The sequence below is a fragment of the Vigna umbellata genome, chromosome 3 (genome assembly GCF_029865625.1).
Source record: "Vigna umbellata cultivar VRB3 chromosome 3, Vumbellata_1.0, whole genome shotgun sequence".
Lineage (NCBI taxonomy): Eukaryota > Viridiplantae > Streptophyta > Magnoliopsida > Fabales > Fabaceae > Vigna > Vigna umbellata.
Genome location: NC_142167.1, coordinates 28,139,222 through 28,166,954, shown reverse-complemented (window position 1 = coordinate 28,166,954; position 27,733 = coordinate 28,139,222). Strand labels below are relative to the sequence as shown.

The 27,733-nt window shown below is 36.7% G+C and overlaps 1 protein-coding gene and 1 pseudogene across 2 annotated transcripts; one reads left to right on the top strand and one right to left on the bottom strand.

Annotated features, from left to right (window-relative positions):
- The first annotated feature begins 1,655 nt into the window (after positions 1 to 1,655).
- LOC124825843 (ARM repeat superfamily protein) lies at positions 1,656 to 27,733 on the top strand. 2 transcript variants are annotated; one of them, XM_088109720.1, is made up of 24 exons: positions 1,656 to 2,135; positions 2,231 to 2,340; positions 2,557 to 2,629; positions 3,056 to 3,117; positions 3,542 to 3,683; positions 4,790 to 5,005; positions 5,171 to 5,237; positions 6,479 to 6,878; positions 8,348 to 8,495; positions 8,610 to 8,770; positions 9,662 to 9,761; positions 10,240 to 10,314; positions 10,424 to 10,558; positions 11,446 to 11,535; positions 12,631 to 12,813; positions 12,898 to 13,002; positions 13,720 to 13,878; positions 15,649 to 15,693; positions 15,826 to 16,047; positions 16,714 to 16,820; positions 16,894 to 16,950; positions 17,149 to 17,218; positions 17,316 to 17,562; positions 27,439 to 27,733. In XM_088109720.1, the coding sequence occupies exons 1-23, from the start codon at positions 1,995 to 1,997 to the stop codon at positions 17,475 to 17,477; spliced, it is 3,030 nt and encodes a 1,009-aa protein (XP_087965846.1). In that variant the 5' UTR covers positions 1,656 to 1,994; the 3' UTR covers positions 17,478 to 17,562; positions 27,439 to 27,733. The 2 variants fall into 2 exon arrangements, with proteins under 2 accessions (XP_087965846.1, XP_087965847.1); XM_088109721.1 differs by lacking the exons at positions 1,656 to 2,135; positions 2,231 to 2,340; positions 2,557 to 2,629; positions 3,056 to 3,117; positions 3,542 to 3,683 and adding an exon at positions 4,036 to 4,105.
- Positions 22,372 to 23,875, bottom strand: LOC148202164 (uncharacterized; annotated as a pseudogene).

Below are 27,733 nucleotides of genomic sequence, written 5' to 3'. Positions count from 1 at the left end.
CATTTGTCAACTTCAACTTATTGTATGTCTTCCAATAGACAAACTGCCCTGATTGACCAGGACCTTCTTGACGATGAAGTTTTCGAACTACATCGTGATGACCATAAGATCGTCTTGATCCAATCCACTCCTTGAAAGTCAGCATCCGTGAAGGTGATATGGGGCATCCTCTTCCTTTTAAAGCTTATAGATATTACATTAACTACAAGGCCCTCATATGTCTCTTATGTGTCGAAGATGAGGATCCTTCTCCAGCGAAAATATGGTATTGATTGTACACCTTAACGGGGTCTAGCATTATAGTGTCTCACCTAGCATTGAGTTGGTTCCTCTTTCTCTTTTTGCTTCTCTCTATCCCGTTGACCTTCTCGTCATCATCAAACCTTCGGTATCTGGAATGTGAGCTTCCTTTATTGTCATGTCTCATAAACCTTTTAAGGTAGTCGACCCAATTTAAGTCTACAATATTTTGCTCTCTTGAAGCATATTCTTCTTTATCTCTATCTATAATACAATTAAAAAAATGTTAACTAATAATATTAAAACACAAAGTAATAATTAGGTGGGTTGATGAGCCAACCCGCTTCACCACATGTTTAACCTAGGTAAGTTAGGTTCTTAGTAAGTCGGACTCAAAATTAACCCGTATCAAAATTTCAATTTTTTTTCAATCCAATCCAACCCAAACGAATGGTAACCCGAGTTGACTCATGGATTCCAACCCGTTTTGACAACTCTATTTATACTTTTATGACTAAGAATATTTGGACATACATGATATATATAATTTTCGAACTTTAAAATTCAAGCCTTTATCCCTTAACTTATTTATTCTTTTTTTAATGTTTTAAAAATTTCAACGTTGCGATCAATTTTATTGATCTTTATTATAAAGGAAGATCTTAATGTATCATAAAATACAAATATATAAGATTAGTTCAGTAGTAAAGTTGAAATGGAGGGTAAGAAAGATTCTAAGTTCAACTCCTTTAACATTTGAGATATAAAATTGGTTTGAGGAGGAGTTTAAAAAAAGAACAAAAGAAATTGTGAATTCAATTCTCTCTTATAACAATTAAAAAAAGAACAAAAGAAATTGTGAATTCAATTCTCTCTTATAACAAATACTAACAACTAACATTGATGAAAAATTATCATAAATTACTATACTTTTCTCTCTCAAAACTATTTTTTTTTAGTTGTATGCTTCCTAATAATTTTTGTCTTCAATTTTCACATTCTTACAAGAGAGTTCGGATAACAAACCCATGTAATAACCACCAAATTACTTATGTTAAAACATGGCTTCTAATTACTTATTCCGTCTTTAATATTTTGTAAGAACTGATTCCTTAAGCATTTTTCCAATAAGACTTCTAAATGAAAACAATCTTTTGGAGAAAGATGCACACATTTTTCTTTTTTTTCGTCAATACGATTATAGTTTCACTCAAGATTTTAAATTTTCTAAGTGAGTAACGTCATGTTTATGTTAAAAATCCATGTAAGCAGGTATGTAAATAGAGTACGCCCTCTGTTCTTTTCCTCACAATTTAGTGTGGTACATAGCTGCTACATTATATCATATTATATATAAAAAGAAGAAAGAAAAAGCAATAATCCGAGTTGGCAGAAAAAAAGGTGTAAATGGCTGGCGCAGTTGGTCTGAATCTAAAATGAAACGCTTATGACGACGCCGTGGGTCCCAATTAGCCTCCACACTCCGTTTTTTTGTTCTCTGCCAAACGTTCTCTCTACACTCTCAACCCTCTCTTCAACGATCTCTCTCTCAAACATTAACACAAACACTTTCTCCTCATTCTCCCTCGTCTTCTCTCTCCCTATATAAGTATCTTTCGTTCGTTTGCAGTCACTATAATACAGAACAAAGCTAAGCAAATTTTACTTTCACTTAACACCGATTTCACTCACTTACTCACCCACTCACTCTTCAAATCAAATCTAACGCAAACAAAGAATTTTCTTTGACGCCGATGGCGCTTTCGGCCTCCGACGTGCCGGCGATGTACTCGCTGCTCGCGAATTCCATGAGCGCCGATCACCGCATCCGGGCTCCGGCCGAGGACGCCCTTGCGCAATCGGAGTCCAGGCCTGGCTTCTGCTCGTGCCTCCTCGTAACATCCTATTTCTCTCTCCTAGGGTTCTAGTGAAGTTTGCATTGTGCTTTCTGTTTCGTTTTGAGCATTTGGTTTTGCGAATGGAACTGCAGGAAGTGATTACCGCGAAAGATTTGGCGTCGCAAACGGATGTACGCATGATGGCCACCGTGTATTTTAAGAACAGCGTCAACCGCTACTGGCGCCACCGCCGCGATTCCTCGTAAACGCTTGAGTTTTGTTTCTTTTACTTTATTTGCTTATAAATAAGGGGGGAAATGTAGAGGATATGCTGGCAAGATGTTGCTTTTTGGATTTAGTTTTGATAGTGGGGCGGTGAAGCTGTGTTTTGTTTGAAAATCAAGCTGAACCTTACATGCAACAACGTGTGAATGGTAATGTGACATTTTTAATGTGTAGTTTTTCTTCGTTTGTTCAGGGGGATTAGCAATGAAGAGAAAATGCACCTGAGGCAGAAGTTGTTGACGTACTTGAGGGAAGAGAATGATCAGGTGCTTTTATTTTTCCTTCTTTTGGTGGATGTTGTGGTAGGTCTGTGGTGGCGCTTACTATTGATTTGGTTCTTGAGGAGAGGAACATTGTGCATGTTTGTGTTTAGAGTGTTGGTTTGTTACTCTTACCACTACCTGAATGCTGAGTTCATTAGTTACTTCGGTTCTAGAAATGTTCATTCTTGTCAGGGATAGGTTGAGGTTTATATTGTTCAGTTTGCATGGGTTCTAACTTCTCGGTTGTTCCCTTCCCACTACAACGTATTTTCCGCATTGGATACTTCGTGAATGGCAAATGATAGTCATCCTTTGCCCTACCCTGTTTTTCAAAGGCGTTTTAGTATTTTATTTTTATTGGTTATCTTTGTGAATTGTGATAGGTTTTAGATATTTATTTCTCCTAATTCCTTCATTTTTAAAATGCAGATTGCTCTTATGCTGGCAGTGCTTATCTCAAAAATCGCTCGTATTGATTATCCCAAAGAATGGTACTGTCCAATATTTATTTCTTTGGTGTTCAAGAAAATTTACAGTGTCTACAATACTGCGATTGAATTTTTCTCCGCTACCTCCTTTTGTATCTCTCTTCCATTGCTATTTTTTATTCATTGGCTATCTTAATGAACTCCCATGCATGACATTAGGTTTTATCTAATGGTTTTTAATTTCCTAGGCAAGTTTTACCTTCCAAAAAGATTTGTCTCACTTGTCTTTTAATACAGTTTTAATATTTATAAAAAAGAAGCGTTCTGGATTTTTACTTTTCTTTGAGAGGCGTTATCAACATGCATGGCTTTTTTGCTGCTTACATGTTATAAGATATCTTAATTTTTGGCTTCTATGTACTTTTATGATTTTAACATTCTTCTTAAAGCAAGTCCTATATGTTGATATGCTAATTTAATGACTCAGGCCAGACATCTTTTTGGTTTTATCACAACAACTTCAATCAGCAGATGTTCTAGCTTCCCATCGAATCTTTTTAATTCTATTTAGGACCTTGAAGGAGTTGTCCACAAAACGCCTTACTTCAGATCAACGCAACTTTGCAGAGGTGCAGTTCCTTCTTTTATTCTTTTTTCTGTTCTCTCTTGCATTCAGCTGTCTAAATCCATGCCTTTATGCTGTACATTGAAAACTTGCAAAATGTCTACCATCATTATTATTGGAATGATATGCAAACCTCAATAATAATCTTGCCTTTCTTTTTATTTAGAAAATAAAATCTTCTATATAAAAAACTTGTTTAAACATTTTTGCTGTCAACATATTGAGGAGATCTTTGCTACAGATATACATATCCTAAGTCACAGATATACACAACTTTTTTCATAATATATTTTAACTTGTTCTTACTAGGGTAGCAAGGAGGTCCTATTGTTGAGTTGTTGGAAACTTGGATGTAGGTATTTGCAGGCTCTATGGCTCAATACATTAAACTTTTGAGGAGGCAGTATCGCCACTCTCCCTTGAAAGGTTGTCCCAACTATCTAGTAGTTAAGGTCTATACGGGTAGCCTAATTTGATGTGTATCACTAAACCTAGCGTTCTTCAATTTTAGGCATATCTGCATGGGAGTGTGACTCTTGACTTTTGAGGGTCATTTTTTAATTTCAAATATTAAATTGATTATTTTGAGTTGATTTTGTCATATCAAGAAATAAGTCTAATGTCATACCATTAAGAGGGTGATGCATTTAATTTATAAAGAGCAATATCCGTAATTGAGTAGAGACAGGTTCTGTAGTCCAATTTATGGATGTGTTGTATGTCTTAAGTGGGATAGAAACATTTGATGCCACAGGCAACTTAAGTTTGTCATTGCTCAATACTAACATAACCAAATTTCACAATGAAAGAACTAAAATGAATGGTGCTGGTGTATGTGCTATAAGTTTTATTTAACTCCAGTATCTTTTTTTATGTTTGGTACTTCATTCTTAATTATTTTAAACACAAATAGTTGCCTATGGTTTATCCTATAGGCTCTTTTGGGGTTTTTATTGTATTCTGTTTTATTTTTTCTCCTATTTTCTGCATCTTCACCTTTTTGCTTCAAAGTTATGCATCTGATTACGTAGTTCTTCTAGAATAAGATTACTGTTTAGTACATCGTGTGGCTTAAATCATATAATATATTTATACCATTTTGTATGGCAGATATCGTCTCATTTCTTTGATTATAGCTGGCGTCTTTGGCAAAGTGATATGCAGACAATACTGCATGGTTTCTCTTCTCTTTCTCAAAGCTCTAATTTAAATGCCGAAGATCAGCCTCATGAACTTTACCTTACATGTGAGAGATGGCTGTTATGTTCAAAAATTGTGAGGCAATTAATAGTTTCAGGATTTCAAAGTGATTCAAAGTGTTTTCAGGTAATTATCTATCCATATCTTGTTTTAATTCTGTGAGTTTTTTTTTTTTTTTTTTTTTTTTTTTTTTTTTTTTTTTTTTATAGCTGAGCACTCTTTTAAATTTTTCTGGTTAATTATTTTGTCAGTTAAGGTATTCAACCTTATATTACTACTTATATTTTGTAGGAGATTAGGCCAGTCAAGGAAGTCGCACCTGTGTTTTTGACTGCCATTCAATCACTCCTTCCATACTGTGAGACTTCTACTTTTGGTGTATATATTTTCATCCCATGTCTAGGTTATGACAAATAACTATATTATAAACATTTGTAGATTGAATTAAGAATCATTTGGTTCCTAGAAAAGTATTGTTTCTTTAGTGTGCTACACAAAAGCATGTCAAGTTACATTTTTGAAGAATGATAACGTGGAACTTGGATTTTGATGATCCAAACATTATGTTGATAGATTTTCTTTTAGTGAGTATACAAACTTTTGGAGAAGTAATGGAAGATCTCTACCATATGCAAACCGTATCTCTACACTCTACAGCTGGATGTTTTGTTCTTCGTAGAGTAGCAAGTTCAAACATGCTTTTTAATGCATTTTTTGCTAGAGGTTGGATGATGTAATCAAGTTGGTGAGTCATGAGGAGTACTTGAGCTGGGAAGAGAATGTTGTCGCTCATAGTAATCAAGCTGGCTGGATGAAATGGAGCAGAAATTGGGCATAATATTTTATTGGAAAATGCCTGCCAAATTCAAAGGAAAATTCTCCTTGACAACTACAAGACCAACAATACTCTGTGGTAGTGGATATTGCATAGTTAAGAGTCAACAAAAAACAGAAAATAAAGAAATAACAAAAAAAAATATTTAAATACCAAGGTAGATAATAGATTTGTAGGTGTTAGATGTAACGTGCTTAGGCCCATCTCTTTATATTTCTTATTTATAAATGCATAATCTTTTGTGCTCAACACACATTTAAGGATTCAGCCTGTGCCTCTCTCTCTCTCTCTCATATTTCAGCATGGTATCTATACCCATCTCTTTGTATTTTCCTATTTATAAATTCAAAACTCTATCTGCTTAACACACATTTAGAGATTACACCTATGTCTCTTTTATTTCAACAATAGGAAAAGATAACATATGGAAGGAATGATCCTGAAAATGAATTTTTTGTAAAGCACAATGAGAAAATACATTGACTTCCATTTCTTCATTCTTTGTAGACTTGGATATTTAACATATATTATTATCACCATGTTTACGTATTTCTTAATCTATCTTTATTTGTTAGTGCCCTGAATTGTTGTATATTAGTTTTTGTTTTCTCTTTATTCTTTCAAGCTATAGATAATATCTATATGCTTATGTAATTAGAGGCTGTATAAAAAAATTAGACCTTCGAAATGCTAATTTTGCCTTCCCTTCTCACAGCACAATCTACAATGTCTACTTTATTCTTACAAGACATTTTTATTTGCAGATTCTTCTTTTCAAAAGCAGTATACTAAATTTTGGGACTTCGTAAAGAGGGCATGCACCAAATTGATGAAAATTTTAGTTGCCTTTCAGGGCAGACACCCTTACTCATTTGGTGATAAATTTGTGCTTTCTTCAGTCATGGACTTCTGTTTGAATAGGATAACAGATCCTGAGCCATATCTATTGTCGTTTGAGCAATTTCTTATTCAATGTATGGTAATGATTAAAAATATTCTGGAATGTAAGGAGTACAAGCCGAGTCTTACAGGTAGGGTGATGGATGAAAATGGAGTTAGTGTGGAGCTGATGAAGAAAAACATGTCCAGTGCAGTTGGTGGTGTTTTAACTTCTCTTCTCCCCACTGAAAGGATAGTCCACTTGTGTAATGTATTGATATCAAGGTATTCACTTTCCAATCACTTCTTGGCTTGCTTGTATTACTTGTATTTGTTTTGTTTTCTCAGCTGAGTGAGGCATAAGGATATGCTATGTGTTTACAAATGTTATGCTTTATGCAAATTAGAGTTAAATTAAAAAAAAAAAGTAGTTCTGTTCCTTTTGGTTTCTCCAAATCAGTCAAAAGGGATACCTTGTTTAGTAGTCATTCTTTTCATATATGGTGTACTTTTGTGAGTGGTAGTGTGCCCTAATTGCATGGCTTCCTGTGGACAAAGCTGAACATATTTACAAAATCATCTGTGCTTAGTACACAAGGCCAACAATTGTTTTAGGATAAAATTTCTCAAATTAAAATGTATGTAGGCTAAATAGATGGGATTTGAATAATCAATACAAGGATAATTTAGTATAAGAGATCATATTAGTCATTATATTAAATATACTCAAAAATAAAACATTTAGAAATCTCCTGAAAATGTTTTTATACCCTACTGCTTCCTAGAATGTTTTGGTATTGAGGCAGAAAAGTGGCAGAGTTGCTGCTTTTAACTTCAAGTTATGAAAAATCTGTGATAGCAAGTAAGATCGTGCGATTTTCTGTGTCATTTGTGTATGCACGCATGGCTGTCTGTTTGTAGGTCTTCAACTGACCTGTATGGATGTCAAAACGGACTAGTTCAGCCCTTTGGACTTGACCCACCTTGTAAACAGGCTGACCCAGCCTGACTCACTTACCACACAATTTGAAAAAGGCCTGGCTCGACCATTATGGATTAGTGTGTTAAACAAATTAGTCTACCTAAATTTTTAAGAATTATTTAAAGTAAAAATTAAAAAAATCTATTATTTTATTTAATTTTTATATATTTAACAAAACATAATACATGAAAATTAGAACTCCATAATTAAGAACTAAAGATTGCATGTAATACATAATGTGTAATGAATTGAAAAAATAAAAAAAATGTAACTCCACCTTGCTCCTCGGTCCTAATTAACTTCTAGTTTTCCTAGTTTTAACATTACTTCTGTCTCTCAAATTCAAGTTCTCACATCATAGTGAATTAAATTTAAAGTTTAATTTTACATTATATTTGTAATCAGACAAACTTTTTTGGTGGGTTGGCAGGTCAGCCCAGGTTTATAGGTAGACTGGCTCCAATTTTTGGACCCTTTGTACTAATATTATTGTATCCGGCCTAAAGCTGTGGTGGGCAGGTTGACCCATTGGTTTGGACCCATTTTGATGGCTTTCTGTGAGCAATATCTTACGTGTTTAATGTAGGTTTTGATATTCTATTACAACGTTTGAGATAAAATGTAACCTCTTTTTTTTTTAAAATAAAAAAGTTGGAGGTGATAAGCTACTGTTATTGGCTATAATTGTAATTTGATTTGAGTAAAAGTGATATTTCTTGGTATGATTTATCACTCTATTGCCAGCCTAAACAGTGCCGTTATCTTCCAACAGGTATTTTGTTCTGACAGCAAGTGATATGGAAGAGTGGTACCGTAACCCTGAATCTTTTCACCATGAGCAGGATATGGTTCAGTGGACAGAAAAATTGAGGCCATGCGCTGAGGCCTTGTACATTGTATTGTTTGAAACTAATAGCCAAGTAGGTACCATTTATACATCATTGTCTTGTATTTTCTCTTGTTGAGATATTTCCATCATTGGCTATGTTGACTATAGATTAATGTTGATGTGTGATTATGGCTGTTACTTTTAGTTGCTAGGCCCTGTTGTTGTTTCTCTTCTTCGAGAGAGTATGAATAATTGTCCAACTTCTGTGACGGAAATTACTCCTGCTTTGCTTCTTAAAGATGCTGCTTATGGTGCTACTGCTTATGTTTATTATGAACTCTCAAACTACCTGAGCTTTAAAGACTGGTAAGTTCAAGTATACTATCCTTTATTTACAAAGTTATCCATAGTTCAATCTTATCATTCCTAAAATATTGAAGATCATTGTAGTGTTGTTGTGTCTAGGCTTTGCTAATCCAAATTTCTACTCAAGAAATCATGGAGCCATCAATTACTGGTGATGGAACTTTGTACAAAGTTTCTTCCTGCAATGACTTACTATTCTTTGATTTTGCTTGTACTACCTCAAACACCTTAATGCATTTCTCTACCGAAATGCATATTACTACTTTAATTGCACTGTATATAAGGTCAGAGGGCAAAGACAAAAACAAAGAGCAATGATAGAGACAAGTCAAGTGTTGGAGAGCTATCGAGTCTCGATGTTTGGAATAAGATTCATCTAAATTGTTCGTATGATAAAACACCATGAAAACAGTTGTCCCATAACAAAATCAGAGGAGAGGATATGCCCTGGAAGATGTGGCTGTTCCTTTTGAACCGAGACTGGAAGGTGCGGTATATAGCACATTGCCACAACTGGTTATTTTTTATATCAAAGCCTTGATGACATCTGTGTAGAAACTAATCATACAAATTATGATATACCAATCTCATTCTCACTAAAAGCAAGTTTGTTCCTTAATCTCAGCCACACGATGGAAAGATAAATGAGGCACAGTGTCAATTAGATCCAAGCATAACACAAGGAGTGCCATCTGAGGCATTCTAACATGCAAACAGTTATTAGAGTTAGTTATCTTATTTGATGGTTCAGATTTATGTTTCTTTAATAATGACACAGCGTATTTCATAGCCTATTAAAACATTTTTTTTTAATGTTAGATCCTTCTTTTGGTAGGCTGTTACTGGATTTGAAAGTACTATGTCTATTCCTTCTAAACCATTCATTTTCAGGTTTAATGGCGCTTTATCACTTGAACTCTCAAACGAACATCCAAATCTGCGTATCATTCATCGTAAAGTTGCTATAATTTTGGGGCAGTGGGTTTCTGAGGTATGTAATTTATCGAGTGTTGAATGACTAGAACGAGAGAAAAAAGAGAGAAGCACATATTGAATTGAACTGAATTTTTTTGAATGAATATCACATCTGTATGTTCTGTACAACTATGTGTTTATACTACAAGATACAATGTGTACAGCTGTACAAAACTAATAATGATTGATTATGGTTGACCATTGACCATAGTTGACCACTAACTATTAACTTTGCACTAACATCGACTTACTTTGATGATGAACTTCGAAGTTTTTGCATTAAAATTAATCAAAAGATTTTATGAGAAGCTTTCTTAGTTCCTTTCGTGTCCCAAATGTTGTGAAATTCAAAACCTAGACAGGTTAAATAATTTCTATGTTGGTATAGTAAGGTTTTATGACAGTAAAATAACTAATTATCTTAATCCATATAAACCTTCAATTGAGGAAAATTCATTTGTATTCACTTCCTTTGTCTTTTATATCCTTCACAGATCAAAGATGATACAAAAAGACCTGTATACTGTGCTTTAATCAGATTGTTACAGGGTAAAGATTTGTCAGTCCAGGTACATTTGATAGATGTATTCTTACTGCCCTTGTGTTTCTCTGTTAGTCCAACATATACATTTCTCTTTAATCTTGTGTCAAACTAACCATGTGTATATATGTTTTTAGCTGGCAGCATGTCGATCACTATGCTTACATATTGAAGATGCAAACTTTTCAGAAAGGGAGTTTGTTGATCTTCTTCCTATCTGTTGGGACTCATGTTTTAAGTTGTTTGAGGAAGTTCAGGAATTTGATTCAAAGGTAAAAATTACTGCTAGGAAACTTCCTCCTTTTTGATGGAAAATAAATTCTTTAGACATCGTTTGAAAAGGTGAAATGCAGGGTACCGAAGGGAGTATTTCTCCTTGGTTGGGAGTTTAAAATTCATGGACCTAGCCTGTCATGTGACACCACCCAAATAGCCTGTCATGTAATCTGGCAAGCAATTTTCAAGGACATTTGAGGTGGAAGCTGAGGGTTGTGTAGTATACTAAATCCTCTTACTTACTAAGATTGTAAAACCTCAGCAACAGTGGGGAATTGGGTCTATTGGGATTACAGTTGAGTGCTAAGTACCTATTCCTTAAAATGTGCATTAATAATAGTGAACTTTACTTTGCCCCTGGATGGATGTAGTAAGTCATAGTTCAATGTAGGTTAAACCACATTAAGTTTTGTTCCATTTCTCTCTAGCGTTTTTTTCTTTTTGCCCTTGTTACAGCAAAGTAGATGATACTTTTGCCAAAAATACAATTTTTTGTTGATACCAATGACATCATTCGATCCATGCATCCTGGGCAGATGTTATTGTCGATTAGCCAGCAGGGATAGAACATCAGTTGACCCGTTAGTGTTTTAATTGACAAGTCATATAGATGGGCTTTTGGAGCTGTATGTTATTGTTAGTTACTGAAAGCTAGCATCTTGTCTAATGCAGCTGAGATGTGTGTCTCACTAAAGGGCATCACCTCAACCTCAATAAGTGCCTTTGACTACACAGGCCCATTACATTTTCTTCCATTTTACCGAAAATTTATGCATGACAAGAGGGAACTTATATTGTGTAAATTATCAATCGAGACTGACTTTCATTCAATATTTGGTACTATGTGTGAGTTGTTGCTCATGTTCTGTAAATATTTCTTCAGGTTCAAGTTTTGAATTTGATCTCTATCCTTATTGGACATGTTAATGAAGTTATTCCATTTGCAAATAAGTTGGTGCAGTTTTTTCAGAAGGTAACATAAGACATATCCTGTCTATTATTTGCCTACTAAGCTTTGTATTTTAGCCTATTATTTCTTTTTCAGTAAATTGTGAATCAGTTTCTTTACTAGAAAATTGGTGTGACATGAGTAAATATGCCAACTCATATGTTTGATGCTCTGATCTTAAGTTTATTAATTTCCTCTAAAGATTAAACTTGTGAAATAGTTAACTTACTAAGAAATCTAGGGTTGATTTGACATGCACATCTTTGCTATTAAATCGGAATCAAATTTTAAATTGAAAGGATTTTTTCCAGCTCACATCATAGCGCATCCTGAATCAATAAACTTGCTCGATGATAAAATAGAGCATATTTCACTTAACGAAACAAAACTCACAAATGTCCAGACATTAGCATTTGAAAGTTAAGTAACACCTGGCATAATTCAAACATGCACAGCCTATTACACAACACTCAGAATACTGACATGACAAAGCACAACACTACAACAAATCATTGCAGCAGGGAGGCAGATGGCAATAAAATCCAAGAAAGAGGACCACCATTAGGGAGGAAGGCATTGGGTTGGTGGTGGGCATTAGAACCAGGTTGAATTTCCTAAAATGGGGTGGTAGAGCAAACAGTTGGACACATTCCCTCGACTTTCATTAAAATGTAAAAAAAAGAAAAGAATATAAGATTGGTCTTTCTTATAGGGGCAGGTTTTTGTGTGATCATTTCCCTTCACCTTTTAGAAGAGGAAATGCAATAAAATAAGTAGGGATTTTGAAACAGGATCAAGGCTGAGGTAGAGGACCTAGACATGCAAAATTGCGTGCTTTGCGGATGAAATATGACCGCTTCTCTAATTTGAAGCAACTCTGGTCTCAATGGATTTACAATCTGTATTAGTTGTAACTTGATAAAAAAGCTCAGATCATGGTTTACATAGCTACATGAAACCAAGCAAAATTGATCTCTATGGATTTAACTTTCATGGTTTACATACCTATTTGTTTTCTTAGGTTTTACGCTGTAAGGGACATAGAAGAGTAGCTATGTAGTTAAATCCCAGACTAATCAAATTTGGCTGTCTTCTTTCTATTGCTTTTGTCGTGGCAAGGTTTGGGAGGAATCTTCTGGTGAAAGTCTGCTGCAGATACAGCTTCTGGTTGCTTTGAGAAACTTTGTGGTTGCACTTGGTTACCAGTCACCCGTCTGCTACTGTATACTGCTGCCAATTCTGGAGAATGGGATTGATATTAATAGTCCAGACGAACTTAATCTCCTAGAAGATAGCATGCTGGTAATACTGTTGTTTTTTTACCAAATAGATGGTACTACTGTTGTGAGAGAATGTCTGATGAAAATTCAACTGCAAACCTTTCAGTTGTGGGAAGCCACACTTTCTCACGCACCATCGATGGTCCCTCAATTGTTACAATATTTTTCACGCCTTGTGGACATTATGGAAAGAAATTTTGACCATTTGCAGGTTAGAACTAGCTCCATACTCTAATAAATTTTCAATTTACTATTTACTCCTGTTCTCTGTAGCTATTGTGCTCTAGGGTGAAGTAGACTTGTAAAATTTTCAGGGACCATGATTACTGGATTGTGACAACTATATTGTGTATACTTGTTTTTATATGACGTACATAATAATCTATGAATAAATGATAATAAGTTCCTTCTATTCAAGTCCCTGGCCTGCCTCCTTTGTACCTTCTCAAATTTTTAGATCATTGATTCTTGTGTAAAAATTTGTTAGATAAGGTAGTTGAGTCTGTTACATTAGTAACTATGTCTGTAAGATTAGAGATACTAACAGGGAAACTAGTCTGGGATATGTGTTAGATAAAGGTACTTTAGTGTAGTCTAATATCTAATGTATATGGAAGGGAGATCTGTGTAATTTTCTTTCAGCTGGTTTCCATATAAGTTGACAACTATCAAGTTTGTGCAGCACTACTTGAAAAAACTGTAATCATTCAATTTTTAATTTGATGGAAGTATACAAATTCAGCCAATGATATCCCACTGCTTTGTGTTGTATTTCTAAAAATGACAACTGTACTGGGCTTATGATCATTATTACTGTTACGTAATCTTGCTGGTTTAGTTAGTGCCCACCCACATCTAACAGGGAATTTGTGACTTTATTTTAATATTTTTGTAAAATTTTGATGTTCATACTCTATCTTAAATACAGGTTGCAGTGAACATAATTGAAGATTACATAATTTTGGGTGGAAACGAATTTCTGAGCATGCATGCAACAAATATTGCTAAAATTCTTGATTTAGTTATTGGAAATGTCAATGACAAAGGGCTTCTTTCAGTTCTTCCTGTGGTTGATATCTTAATACAGGTATGTCATTCCAAACAATGCCAATCTTCAAACTTCACAATTATGAATAGGAACTACTGAGGCTTTTGGTATATGATGATACCTCCAGTTGAGAGCTACAGGTTTAGTAAACAATGATAGCATTGATATTATTGATATTTGATATCGTGTAATGTAACAGAATAACTGTAACCTGCTACATTAATCCATATTATTGTCTAGGTCAAGTATCAGTGCTCTGAGTTCAAACTGAACGGCTGAAACATATATTGTTTAACACTACTAAGAACCTGATAGTTCTGATATCTTCTATTCTCCTCTTTTCCTTATGCCTTTGTTGAATTTGGATTAGGTTCTTGCATAGGTCCTAGCTTCATTTGCATCTTTAGGTTAACTCATTAAGTTCCCATTGGCTTAGGCATTTTTTTGTTTTGCGTCATTATGATTATGTAGGATGCTTAGCAATATTAATTTATTTTTATTCACATACAAATGGATCTATTACCAATTTGGATAAGGTTTTTTAAAATATGCATTTTTTAATTTTGAAAAAGAATTCCAAATGATATTTTATATCTAACTTCTGAAAAATCATATAAGAGAATATGATAGGTTTCTGATAAAGAAACCTATAGAAACGCACACTAACACACTCCAATAGACTTCTCCGAATGCTGTATAACCTCTCTTTGTATTATCAACAATCAAGAATACAAAGTATACCAGTGATGAGAGCTTAACCTCCCCCTTATAGGACTAAAGAATTCCTATCAAACTATAATTCTCCAAAAGCTCCTTCTAAACAAAATACAATGCTTATTTATACAACCCCTTCCCGCCTTTCCTAACTGCCAAGGCAGTTAAGGTAATTAATGTTTCTTTCTTCTTTCATACACTCTTAACCTCCTAACAGAATATCATTCCTATATTTTTTAAGAATATATTTTTTTCGCAAAAAGTCTTTCTTTATGCTAGTACCTCCATTCTGGCTTTTGGAAATAAACCCATCCAAGTGCATATCTAATTAAATTACTGTGCTGTAAAGTTTTGGTAACTAAGCCACATTTGGGGTTGTTGCGAGTATTAGGTTATCAAATGTAATTTTCAAAAAAAAAAAAAATACTCAACAAAAATGGAGTTTGAAGTTTATCTTTTACATCATTTCAAAAATCTTTTACATTTATCTTCAAAACAAGGAAAAAAGGATTTGTAAATTTGAATTTTAGTTTCAAAAAAATACTTGTTATATTTGGTAATCATGCATCCCATTGTTGCCTTATCATCACCACCATTATCATTGCAACCATTATCACTACAGTCATTGCTACTGCTACCACAGTGCCAATACATTGCTCTTACCACTATTATTATCGTCTATAGCACCATTACTATCACTATCCTCATTGTCAGCATTGCCACCACCTTACTAGCATGTCTTTAAACTAATTTTAACATTATAGGAAATTGTGTAAACTAATGTATTGAAATCAAGAACTAGAAGAAAAACTAACATTTAAAACTAAAATCCACCAAACCAAACTAAAAATCATCCTCTATGGGGCCCATGTTTTTACGTTTATTTCTTAAGTCGATAGGTAAGTTTTTTTGCTGTGATGGAGTGGAAAAGCTTATTCAAGAATTATAATTTCTACTGCCTGTGACTAAGTTTTTGGATGTTCTATAAACTTTTTTTGGTTTTATCATAAGTTGGATGGTGGTTTTCTTTTCTCGTCATATATATTTTAAAAATCCTTGCAAGCAACATTTGAATTTGATTTTGTCTCTTTACAGTGTTTCCCCATGGAAGTGCCCCCACTTATTAGCAGCACTTTACAAGTAAGTCTGTTATAATCTTGTAAGATATACTAAATGAAAGTATGTGTTGATCAACTAATGTTTCATAGTTCATATCATAATCTAGAGAATGCTTTCAAGCCTCGGAATTATTTTATTTTTTTTTGTCTACAGAAGTTAATTGTAATATGTTTGAGTGGAGGAGATGATCACGATCCTTCTAAAACATCTGTTAAAGCATCTTCTGCTGCGATCCTTGCTAGGCTATTGGTGATGAATACAAATTCACTAGCTCAATTAGCATCAGATCCATCAACTTCTCTACTGCTTCAGACTGCATCCATCCCAGTTCAAGAAAATATACTTCTTTGTCTGGTTGACATTTGGGTTGATAAGGTTGGTGTGATTATGTTCAAGAGACTGTTTGGTTCTAAATATATTGCATATTTTTGTCTTATATGTACTTAGACAAACCTGTGAGTTGCATTACTTAATAAATACGCAACTTTAAAATGATTTATATTTATTGGACTGTTGATGTATGTTAAGTCACTAGAAGATATTATTTATTTGTTGAGTTACGAGGAGATATAATCAGTTGTTGTAATTATTCTAGCAAGATAGTATAGGGATATAGAGTGTAATTTTTAACTGTATAATTATTGCCTATATATACCCTCTTGTACTGTTCACTGTCAGCTAATTGAATCAAATTTTCCCTAGTATTTTATTTTTAAGTTTGTATGTATCAGTATCTGACGTATATTTGAATCTCATTGTCTGTGTCACGGCCTAGTTTAGGTTCATTACTTTGCTGCATTTGATACGTTTACTGTATTACTTTATTAACTTACGCACCCCTATGTGAAGGAAATCGGGCCAAAGTGTTTGCGCTTGGTTGGAAGAAGTTCTATGTCCTCTTAATATGCGTAGGATGTCACATTTCTTAAAATCAATATCTGATTAAGTTTGTATTTAGTATTTAGTTTTATGTGTATGTGTCATTTTGGCATAGTTAATGTTGTATCCTCTATGTTTAAATTATGCATTTAATTTTTTCAGGTAGATAATGTTTCTTCCATCCAGAAGAAGACAATTGGTTTAGCCCTCTCAATAATTCTGACATTAAGACTGCCTCAAGTACTTGACAAACTGGATCAAATTTTGAGGTACTAACCTTTCAATAGTATTCATTGTTTGCATATAAGAGTAACTGACCCCTGTGTATGTTTTGATCTACAGTGTTTGCACTAGTGTGATTCTGGGCAGAAATGAAGACTTAACTGAGGAAGAGTCCAGGTATATTTTATTATACTAGGGATGTAATATAAATACCATTCACGTATTTTTCTTTTAATAGCTAACGCTTAGTTGGTTAGGGCAACCTCTTATATGTCAATAACCAACTATTGCAAAAGGGGTCATCCCTGGTTTTAATTAAAGGGCATTCAGTCATGTTTTGAAACCACTGTTCTTCATGTCTATTGTCAATAACAGTGGTGACATGAGCTCCAGCGCATCTCCTGATGAGGGCACTATTCCTAGTAAAGAATTCAGAAAAAGACAGGTTAGAAACTGAAAACTAGATGAAATTTCCATTTTTGAATGATGTACATTGTGAGGGTAACAAAGGAAGTGATGCATTTATTTATTTTTTTCAATAGATCAAATTTTCCGACAGGATCAATCAACTGTCTCTTGAGGACTGTGTGAAAGAAAATCTACAAACATGTGCTGCCATTCATGGAGAATTGTTTAATGCTGCAATGAGCAGTATGCATCCATCTGCATTTGCACAATTGAAGCAGGCCTTAAAGATGCCATAGTTGAGTCTGACGTTTAATTCTTACGATTTGGCGGTGCTATGTGCAAACTCAGTTTTCGTGTTCATAGATTGATACTTCTTGCAGGGTATATGTCCTTTCTACTAGTTTTATTTTATTTTCACTTGCTACCAACTCCCTCATCTGTTAGGTTTTTTTAACAAGAATATGACCTATTCCATATTTTCATTAACCCTAGCCTGAGTGACACGATTGATAACAGAATCTATCATACATAAAGTTGAGTCTAACTAACAAATCTCCACCTAGACTCAAATATTACAAAAAATCACCGAACAATACACAAATTACAAACCAAGCAGTAAAAAACCAATCCTGGACAACAACTTCAGAAACTTCTCTTTAGCGAGCGGCTTAGTCAGCATATCTGCAGGGTTGTCTTCAGATGCAATTTTGCAGATTTGGACATCACCGGATTCCACAATGTTCCTGACAAAATGCAGCTTGACGTCAATATGCTTTGTTCTAGAATGGTAAATCTGATGGTTCGCCAAATGTATGGCGCTCTAACTGTCACAATGAACCTGGACAGTCGTTTGATCAATACCCAATTCCCGAATCAAGCCTTTTAACCATAGTGCCTCCTTTACCCCTTCAGTGAGCGCACAATATTCAGCTTCAATGGTTGACAGGGCAACAACTGATTGCAATGTAGACTTCCAGCTTACAGCAGTATCGAACAGTGTAAACACATATCCCGAACGGGATTTCCTTGTGCCCAAGCACCTGGCAAAATCTGAATCAACGAATCCTTCAATATAATCTCCCCCGTATCTAAGCATCCACTTCAACACTTACCAGTGACTTTGTCCAGGATCAATCATAAACCGACTGAGAACACTTACCCCATGCGCTAGGTCAGGTCTAGTGCAGACCATGCCATACATGATGCTCCCAATCCCACTTGAAAATGGAACAGATTCCATTTTCCTCCTTTCAGCCTCGGTCTTCGAGCATTGCTCTTTGGTGAATTTCAAGTGTTGACCGATCGGTGTGCCAGCTGGTTTGGATTCAGCCATTCGATACCTTGAAATCACCTTCTGTAAGTAACTCTTTTGAGATAAAAACAAATTTCCCTTCAGATTATCTCTCTTAATGTCAATGCCCAAAATCCTCCTTGCTTCTCCGAGCTCCTTCATTTCGAAAGCACCACCCAATTTTGCTTTCATCTCATGAATCATGCTCCTGTCACTGCTGGCAATCAGAATATCATCCTCTCAAACGTAGAAGGAATATTATTTCTTACTTATTCTCATTATGAGGTTATTAACCTCTATAAATATACATGGGTTAGCTGCATATTTTAGGAAATGCAGACGGTTAATTCTAAGAAACAGATCCCTTTGATTACGAGATCAATCATACATAAATAAACCTAATAAATGCAGCACATAACTGTTGCATAAATACAGCCCATCAAATATAAAAACATCCTAAAATATATCACGACAATTACTACCACGTCAATCATGGTTTTTGACACTCCCCCTCAAGCTGGTGAATAGGTGTTTTCCATTCCCAGCTTGGATTTAATCCCTTCAAATTTACTGCAGTTCAAGCCCTTGGTGAGGATGTCCGCAAGTTGGTTCTGAGTGGACACATATGGTGTGCAAATCATGCCACTATCAAGTTTTTCCTTGATAAAGTGTCTATCGACTTCAATATGTTTAGTCCTATCATGTTGAACCGGATTGTGAGCTATGCTAATTGCAGATTTATTGTCACAATATAACCTCAGGTTCGTCCCACTTTATCTTCAAGTCTTCCAATATAATTTTCAGCCATAGAAGTTCACATATTCCGTGGGCCATTACACGAAATTCTGCTTCAGCACTTGATCTAGCCACTACACTCTGTATTTTACTCTTCCAAGTGACCAAGTTTCCACCGAGGAAGGTGCAGTATCCCGTGGTTGACCTTCTATCTACAACTGACCCTGCATAGTCCGCATCTGTATATGCTTCAAGACTTACACTCTTGTTCTGCGTGAACAAAATTCCTCTTCCGGAGGTTCCTTTTAAGTACTGAACAATCCTAAGGGCAGCTTGTAGATGAGCTTCCTTTGGTTGGTGCATAAATTGGCTGACTAGACTTACAACAAAAGCAATGTCTGGGCTAGTATGAGATAAGTAAATAAGTCTGCCCACAAGTCTTTGATACATTTCCTTGTCCACCGCAATATCATCCTTCATACTTCCCAATTTTATATTTGGATCAACTGGAGTACTTGCTGGTCTGCAGCCTGTCTTTCCTATTTCTTTGAGCAGATCAGTAATATACTTTTGTTGAGATATGAAGATCCCTTTCTTGGATTGAGCCACTTCAATTCCCAAAAAATATTTAAGCCTCCCTAGCGTCTTGATCTCAAATTCAGTGGCAAGACACTCACTTAACACTTGTTGTTCCTGCTTGTCGTCCCCACTTACTATAATATCATCTACATACACTAATAAAAGTGTTACTCCCCCTGAAACTGAATGTTTTATAAATAATGTGTGATCTCCTTGGCTTTGTTTGTAGCCCAGACCTGTCATGACCTTGGTAAATCTTCCAAACCATGCTCTTGGAGATTGTTTTAGCCCATATAGAGCCTTTCTTAGTTTGCAAACAGTTCCAGCAGTAACCCGATCATTGTAACCAGGGGGCAATTCCATGTATATTTCTTCTTCAAGATCTCCATGCAAAAAGACATTCTTCACATCAAATTGTTGCAAATCCCAATCATTATTAGCTGCCAATGACAATATTACTCTGACTGTGTTCATCTTAGCAACCAGGGAAAATGTCTCTAAGTAATCAACTCCATAGGTTTGAGTGAAGCCTTTAGCTACCAACCTTGCCTTGTGACGTTCAATGGTCCCATCGCCCCTATACTTTATTGTATATACCCACTTACATCCAACTGGTTTTTTTCCAGGAGGTAGAGTGACAAGTTCCCAGGTTCTATTTTTGTTTAACGCATCCATTTCCTCATCCATGGCATGTTTCCATTTCCTGTCAGACAATGCTTCAGATACAGAGGAAGGTGTGTGTGTGGAGTTGAGGTTAGTGAGAAAAGTTTTATGGGTAGGAGAGAATTTTTCAAAGGATAAAAAAATTTGACAGTGGGTAAAGTGGTTGTTGGGTGCATGTTCTAGTTCCCTTTCTAAGGGCAATGGGCAGATTCAGAGTTTGATCCACCTGTGCTTCTAGATTTTCAGACAAAAGCTCATTAGAATCACTTAAATTTATAGGATTTGAAGGTGTTACCTCATGCAGTGACGGTGGGTTGGATTCTTGGATATTGCCGGATCCTAGAATGGCCTTTTCTCTCCTTGAATATACCAGATTTTTCCCAAACTTCCCGCCTCCATCAGGTGCAGGCTGTTTTGCTGGTTCAGGTGCAGGAGTAGTTGCAAGAGGTCTCACTGGTTCAGGTGCAACATGCTCAATGCTTCCCTCAGTTTCAGGGTCAATTTCTGGGCCAATTTCAGGTCCAAACGTCATATTTGGGGACATGAGAGTCTCATCTTCCTGTCTTACATTCTCCCCCTGAAGATGAGGCTGTTTAAAGTAGCTTTCTTGTTCATTGAAGGTGACATCTCTTGACACATAGAATCTTTTTGAGAGGGGTTGAAAACATTTGTACCCTTTTTGTGTGGTAGAGTACCCTAAGAAGACACACTTGACAGCCCTAGGATCCAACTTTCCCCTTTCATTACTGTGAATATGCACAAAGGATACACACCCAAGTATTCTAGGTTGAAGGTTATTTGTAGGATCTAAGTGTGGGTAGAACGAGGATAGAACTTCCATGGGACTTTTAGAGTTTAAAACCTTAGTGGGTAACCTATTAATTAGATAGGTGGCAGTAAGAAGGGCTTCCCCCAAAAATCTCTTAGGAACATGGTTTTGAAAAAGTAGAGCTCTAGTTTGATCTAATAGGTGCCCATTTTTCCTTTCTGCAATCCCATTCTGTTGAGGTGTGTTTACACATGAGGATTCATGGATTATCCCTTCCCTTTGGCAAAAAGAATTTAGTACAAGGTTAAAGTAGTCCTTGGCATTGTCAGACCTAATTCTTTTGATACTAACCCCAAATTGATTTTTAATCATTGAGACAAATTGGATAAACATAGAGCTAACTTCAGATTTTTGTTTCAATAAAAACACCCAAGTCACCCGGGTACAATCATCAATGAATGTTAAAAACCATTTAGCACCTGAGATATTAGGAACATGGGCAGGACCCCACACATCAGTGTGAACAAGAGAAAACGAGAGAGAACTCATCTTATTGCTAATGGGAAAAGGTACACGCTTGTGTTTTGCAAACTCACACACCTCACAATGGAGACTCTCCACATTTAAATTTTTAAACAGGGAAGGAAACAACACTTTTATAACACGAAATGATGGATGTCCTAGCTGGTAATGATGAAGTTGAGCTTTCTCTTTATTGGTCATGATGGATGTAGATATAAGACTCTTGGTAGGCAGATTAGGGTTCTCCATGTAGTATAGGCCATTCCATTCTCTAGCATGTCCAATCGTCCTCCCCGAGTTCTTGTCCTGTAAGATACAAGCGTTGCTGTAAAAGACAACATTACATGAAAGATCTTTGGTAAGTTTTTGTATGGAAATCAAGTTGGTGGATAGTTTAGGGACATGAAGGACATTTTTTAAGGTCATGGATGGGCTTATTTGGACCTCTCTTTGTCCGGCTGCAGTTATAAGGGTTCCATCTGCGGTAGAAATTTTCTTGTTGCTAGGACATGGGGAATACGTGGAAAAGTATTTGGGTAAAGGGGTCATATGGTCAGTGGCTCCAGAGTCTAATATCCAGTAATGTGTAAATGGTGTATCTGAAACATTGAGCCCAAACAAAAATGGAAACTTACCAGAGTATGTCAATGTACCCTGTACTGGTGGGCTTCTCCAATTTACTAAGAAGTGCTCTTACCCGTTCTATCTCTTCATGATTCAACTGTACAGATTCTTCACTTTGACCTTTAGCAATGTATGCTTGCCCTTGCCCTCCTTTTTTGTATACGTCTCCTTTTTGCCCCCATTCTCGGCTTGGGTTTTTTGGCCCCCATTCTCGGCTTGAGATCTTTCCATCTTTCAGCCCCCATTCTCGGCTTGGGGGTTTTCCGTGTAATTTCCAACACTTTTCCCTTGTGTGGCGTGGCTTATTACAATGAGTACACCAAACCTCCTCATGTTTTTTCTCCATATTGGGAACCCAATTTTTTTCTGGTTGGCAATCATGATTGTTCCTCCTTCAGCTATCATTGTAGAATTTTCGGTGGTTGAGGTTTCCAGCATCAGCCCTCTCATGCTTTCTTCACTCCGGATAATGGCCACCACTTCATTAAGCCCTGGAACCTTTTCTTTTCCCAGGATTTGGATTCAAACTTGGTCATATTCAGGATTTAGGCCTACCAAAAAATCATAGACCCTATCTTGTTCAATATACTCCTTTAGAATTGCTGAGTCTTCTGAGCATTTCGCTTTTATAACTCGATAGTGATCCAGTTCCATCCATAGAGACTTGAGTTGATTGGCATATTTTGTGACTGATTTATTTCCCTGTTTGGCAGCCACAGTCTTCACTTTTACATCATAAATTTGAGCAGCATCCTTGGCCTTAGAGTAAGTTTGTTCAGCTGCCTCCCAAATTTCTTTTGCTGATTTCAGAAACATACAGGTATTACTGATTTCTGGGACCATTGAATTCCATAGCCATGCCATGATCATGGAGTCTTCATCCCATGATTTGAATTTGGGATCAGTCTCATTTGGTACATTACCAGTCAGGTGACTGATCTTCCCTTTACCTTTCAAGATGGTCTTAATGATTTGAGACCATTTGAGATAGTTCTTCCCATTTAACCTATAAGTGGAATGAATATTCTGCATTTCTCCAGTGGTTTGGGGACTGTCCCCAGTTTCCAGATTTACTACTTCAGCCATAACAGGGAGGAATCAAGGTGGAAGGAGTTACGCTGCAATGAAGGCTAGCTCCGGGGCGCAACAATAAAGGCTGCGATTTTAGGTTACAGATTGCGCAACAATGAAGGTTGCGGCTGCAATTTGGTGGCACGGTCAGAGACTCCCAGGGATCTGGAGCTCTGATACCATCTCAAATTTAGAAGGAATATTATTTCTTTCTTATTCTCATTATGAGGTTATTAACCTCTATAAATATACATGGGTTAGCTGCATATTTTAGGAAATGCAGACTGTTAATTCTAGGAAACAGATCCGTGTGATTACGGGATCAATCATACATAAATAAACCTAATAAATGCAGCACATAACTGTTGCATAAATACAGCCCATCAAATATAAAAACATCCTAAAATATATCACGACAATTACTACCACGTCAATCATGGTTTATGACACATCCACGTATAGAAGAAGATACAAAACTTCACTGTCACGATGCAAAATATACACGCAGTCATCATAATTGCACCGCTTGAAGTTCAGCTTCATTAGAAAATCATCAAATTTTCTATACCACTGTCTTGGACTTTGCTTTAAACCATAAAGAGACTTCTGTAATAGGAACACTCTTTCATCCACAGCAAATCCTTCCGGCTGCTTCATATAAATTGTTTCCTCCAAGTCTCCATGCAGAAACGCAGTTCTCACATCCAACTGTTCTATATACAAATTTCGGTGAGTAACTATCGCCATTAAAATTCTGACCGAATAGTGCTTCACGACAGGAGCAAAAATTTCATGATAATCTACACCCTCAATCTGAGTAAAGCCTTTGGCAACAAGTCTTGCTTTGTACCTAGCTTTCTCACCCCCTGGTATAGCTTCCTTTTTCTTGAATATCCATTTTGAACCTACAACCTTCTTGCCCTTTGGCAGATCTACCAATTTCTAGGTGCTATTCTTCCTCAACGCCTCCAGCTCTTCCTCCATAGCACCTTGCCAAAGATGCCGATCGTTGCTGTGAAGAGCCTCCTTGTAACTTCTCGGTTCTCTCGAGCTTTCAAGATCTTCAGCAGCATTCAAGGCATAGCAAATTAAATCTGCCTCTCCAAATTGTTTGGTTGGCTTATAGAGATTCTCCTTTCTCTATCACGAACAAGCTGATAATTCCTCAATTCATCACCAGTTCGTCTTCGGTAACTCACATCACCAGATATACCATCTGTTTCATCACCAAGATCTGTTCGCATTTCACCCGTTCGATTTTCCTCTAATGACCAAACGCTTTTGTCTTGCCCTTCACCCGTTCGGTCTTCCTCAGTCAATGACCGAACGTCCCCATCAGTAGTATGCTCTACCTCAACGAGCGTTTTCTTCTCGCATCTAGGATTTTCAGCATGCATTGCCATTCTTGTTTCGTCGAAAACAACATCCCTACTAATGATCAGCCTGGACGGTTTAGAATCTAACCTCCACAACCTGTATCTCTTAACTCCTTCAGCATATCCAAGAAATACACTTTTTACTGCTCGGGCGTCCAGCTTATCTCCTTTGGCATGAGCGAACGCCAAGGAACCGAACACCCTCAAGTGTGAGTAGTCAGCCAATCATCCACTCCAAACTTCCATTGGTGTTTTATAGTTAAGGGCCGAAGACGGACTCCTGTTAATCAGGTATACGGTTGTATTGGCAGCCTCTCCCCAGAAAGCCTTTGACAATCCTGATCCAAGCAGCAGAACCCTCTCCAGAATTGTTCTGTTCATCCTTTCAGCCAAACCATTATGTTGAGGAGTTCCCACCACAGTCTTGTGCCTCCTTATCCCTTTAACCTTGCAGAACTCATTAAATTCATTTGAAACAAACTCAAGACCATTGTCAGTTCTAAGATATTTCAGCCTATACCCCAATTGATTCTCGGTCTGTGTATGCCACTCCTTGAATCTCTGAAAGGTTTCAGATTTATTCTTCAGAACATAAATCCACACTCTTCTTGAAAAATCATCAATTATGCTCAGGAAATACGCTCCTCCACCATGAGTCTGAGTTCTTGCAGGTCCCCACAAGTCAGCATGGGCGTACTCAAATGGTCGTTCGGTTAAGTGCTTCCCTTGACCGAACGATATCCTGTGTGACTTCCCTAAGACGCAATGGTCACAGAAATCCAGCTTCTGCAATTTATCACCCAGAAATAAGCCTTGCTTTTCCAATTCTTCAAGACCCTTCTCACCGATATGACCCATCCTCAAGTGCCAAAGCCGAGCGGTGTTCTCAGTCTTCCCACTTGCTACCGAGACATGACCAATGACTGTGGATCCCTCCAGAATGTACAAGCCATTCTTCCTTCTGCCTTTGACAACCACTGAATCTCCAGAACACACCTTCATCACTCCATCTTTGACTTTTGTTGTGTAACCTCCAAGATCAAAATAACTTATTGAAATTAAATTTCGCTTCAGTTCAGGCACATACCTCACATCTTGCAGTACCATCTCCCGATTGTCAAACATCTTCAGCCTTACCGACCCCACTCCTTGCACTCGGCAAGCCTTATTTCCCAGCAGAACGTTTCCATGCTCTCTTTGATCTAGACTCTCAAAGAACTCCTTCACCGGACACATGTGATAGCTGTAGCCAGAATCCATGACCCAGCTCCTTTGAGAATCTTCAGATGAAGCTACCAGAACACCAGCAGATTCATATCCTTCAGAAGCCTCTGCCACATTAGTAGTTTCCTGTGCCCGAACGGTTTTGCCCTTCTCTGGGCAATACTTCTTGATATGTCCCATCTTCTGGCACTTGAAACATCTCACCTGTTTCACACCCTCTGACTTCGTCTTCTTCCCATTTCCAGCCTGCTTCTTCCTTTCCCTTTCACCCAAAACAGCCCAAATGCCACCTCGGTTGCCTTCGAATCTTGGAGCTTTTGAAACTCCTTGGTTCGAATTGATGTCACAACCTCCTCTAGTGTGATTACCTGATCTTTACCGTAGAGCAAGGCATCCCTGAAATGCTCGAAGGTTCTTGGAAGAGCATTCAGAAGAATAACTGCTTTATCTTCATCTTCCAATTGCACGTCAATATTCTCTAGATCATCAACGATCTTACTAAATTCTGCAAGCTGCTCCTTTATGGTTCTTGAATCTGTCATCTTGAACGAATAGAGTTGTTGCTTCAAACACAACCTATGAGCCAACGATCTCGTCATGTACAGAGATTCCAACTTTGCCCAGATTCCAGCTGCAGTCTTCTCCTTCGCAACCTCTCTCAGTGCCTTATCACCCAAACACAATATGATTGCGCTTCTTGCTCTATCAACCATTCTTTTCTTCTCTTGCGACATCCCAGCACCCATGTTCAACTCACCCTTCAACACTTCATCGCATCCTTGCTGTATCAAGATAGCTTCCATCTTGATCTTCCACAGCCCGAAATCATTAGAACCATTGAACTTCTCAATATCGAACTTGGTTGTCATTGCTTCTTGAGTTTCTTGATTCACAGCCCCACGGTGGTAGCCAATTGTTGGATTTGAGTGTGAAACAGAGAACCAAAAAACGAGAGAGAGAAGAGAGAAAAAATACAGAGAGGAATTATCTGAATATTACGGGATCGAAAATTAACTCAGAAAACCAAGACAAGCTACAATATATAGCCAATCCAAGTAAAGAAACAGAAAAGACGAACGCTAAAGAACGAACACAAAAGAGGCCGAACAAACAAAATTTAGTTTTGCATTCACGAGGACGATAATAGTAACAAACAAAATTGGAGAAGGTGTCTTATCTTAATGGAGTGGTTGGTTTTTCCGGTTTCGGGTTTCCCTTCTCTTCTTTTCTTCCATTTTGCCCATTGTAGTTCATCTGACCCAAGACATTTCGATGAGCTATCAAAATGAAAATCACCATGACCATCATGCTTGAAGTTATGTTAATTGAAATTACTGTCATTGTGGATTGTAATTCATGACTTGTGCAGTTGAATCTGACATTAACAATCTCTTTTTTTCCAGGATGATATTGAAGCTTTGTTGGTGGTTTTTGACACTTATTTATGATTGTTTCCAGGTCATGGTTTTCCCCCTGATTATAATCATTTTGATTTGTCTATGCCTGTTGGCAGCGTGAAACTCTGTAAATAGGATGCTGTTCCTTTATTATATATAGAAAGGGGCAGCATTGAGTCCATAGTGTTCATTTACTTTACTGAGAATGACAGGAAATCTGAAATGTTTGTAGATGTTTTGGACACATTCGGATGTGTAGTGCAAATTTTTACGAAGTTCTTTGAATGGCAGTTTATACCCA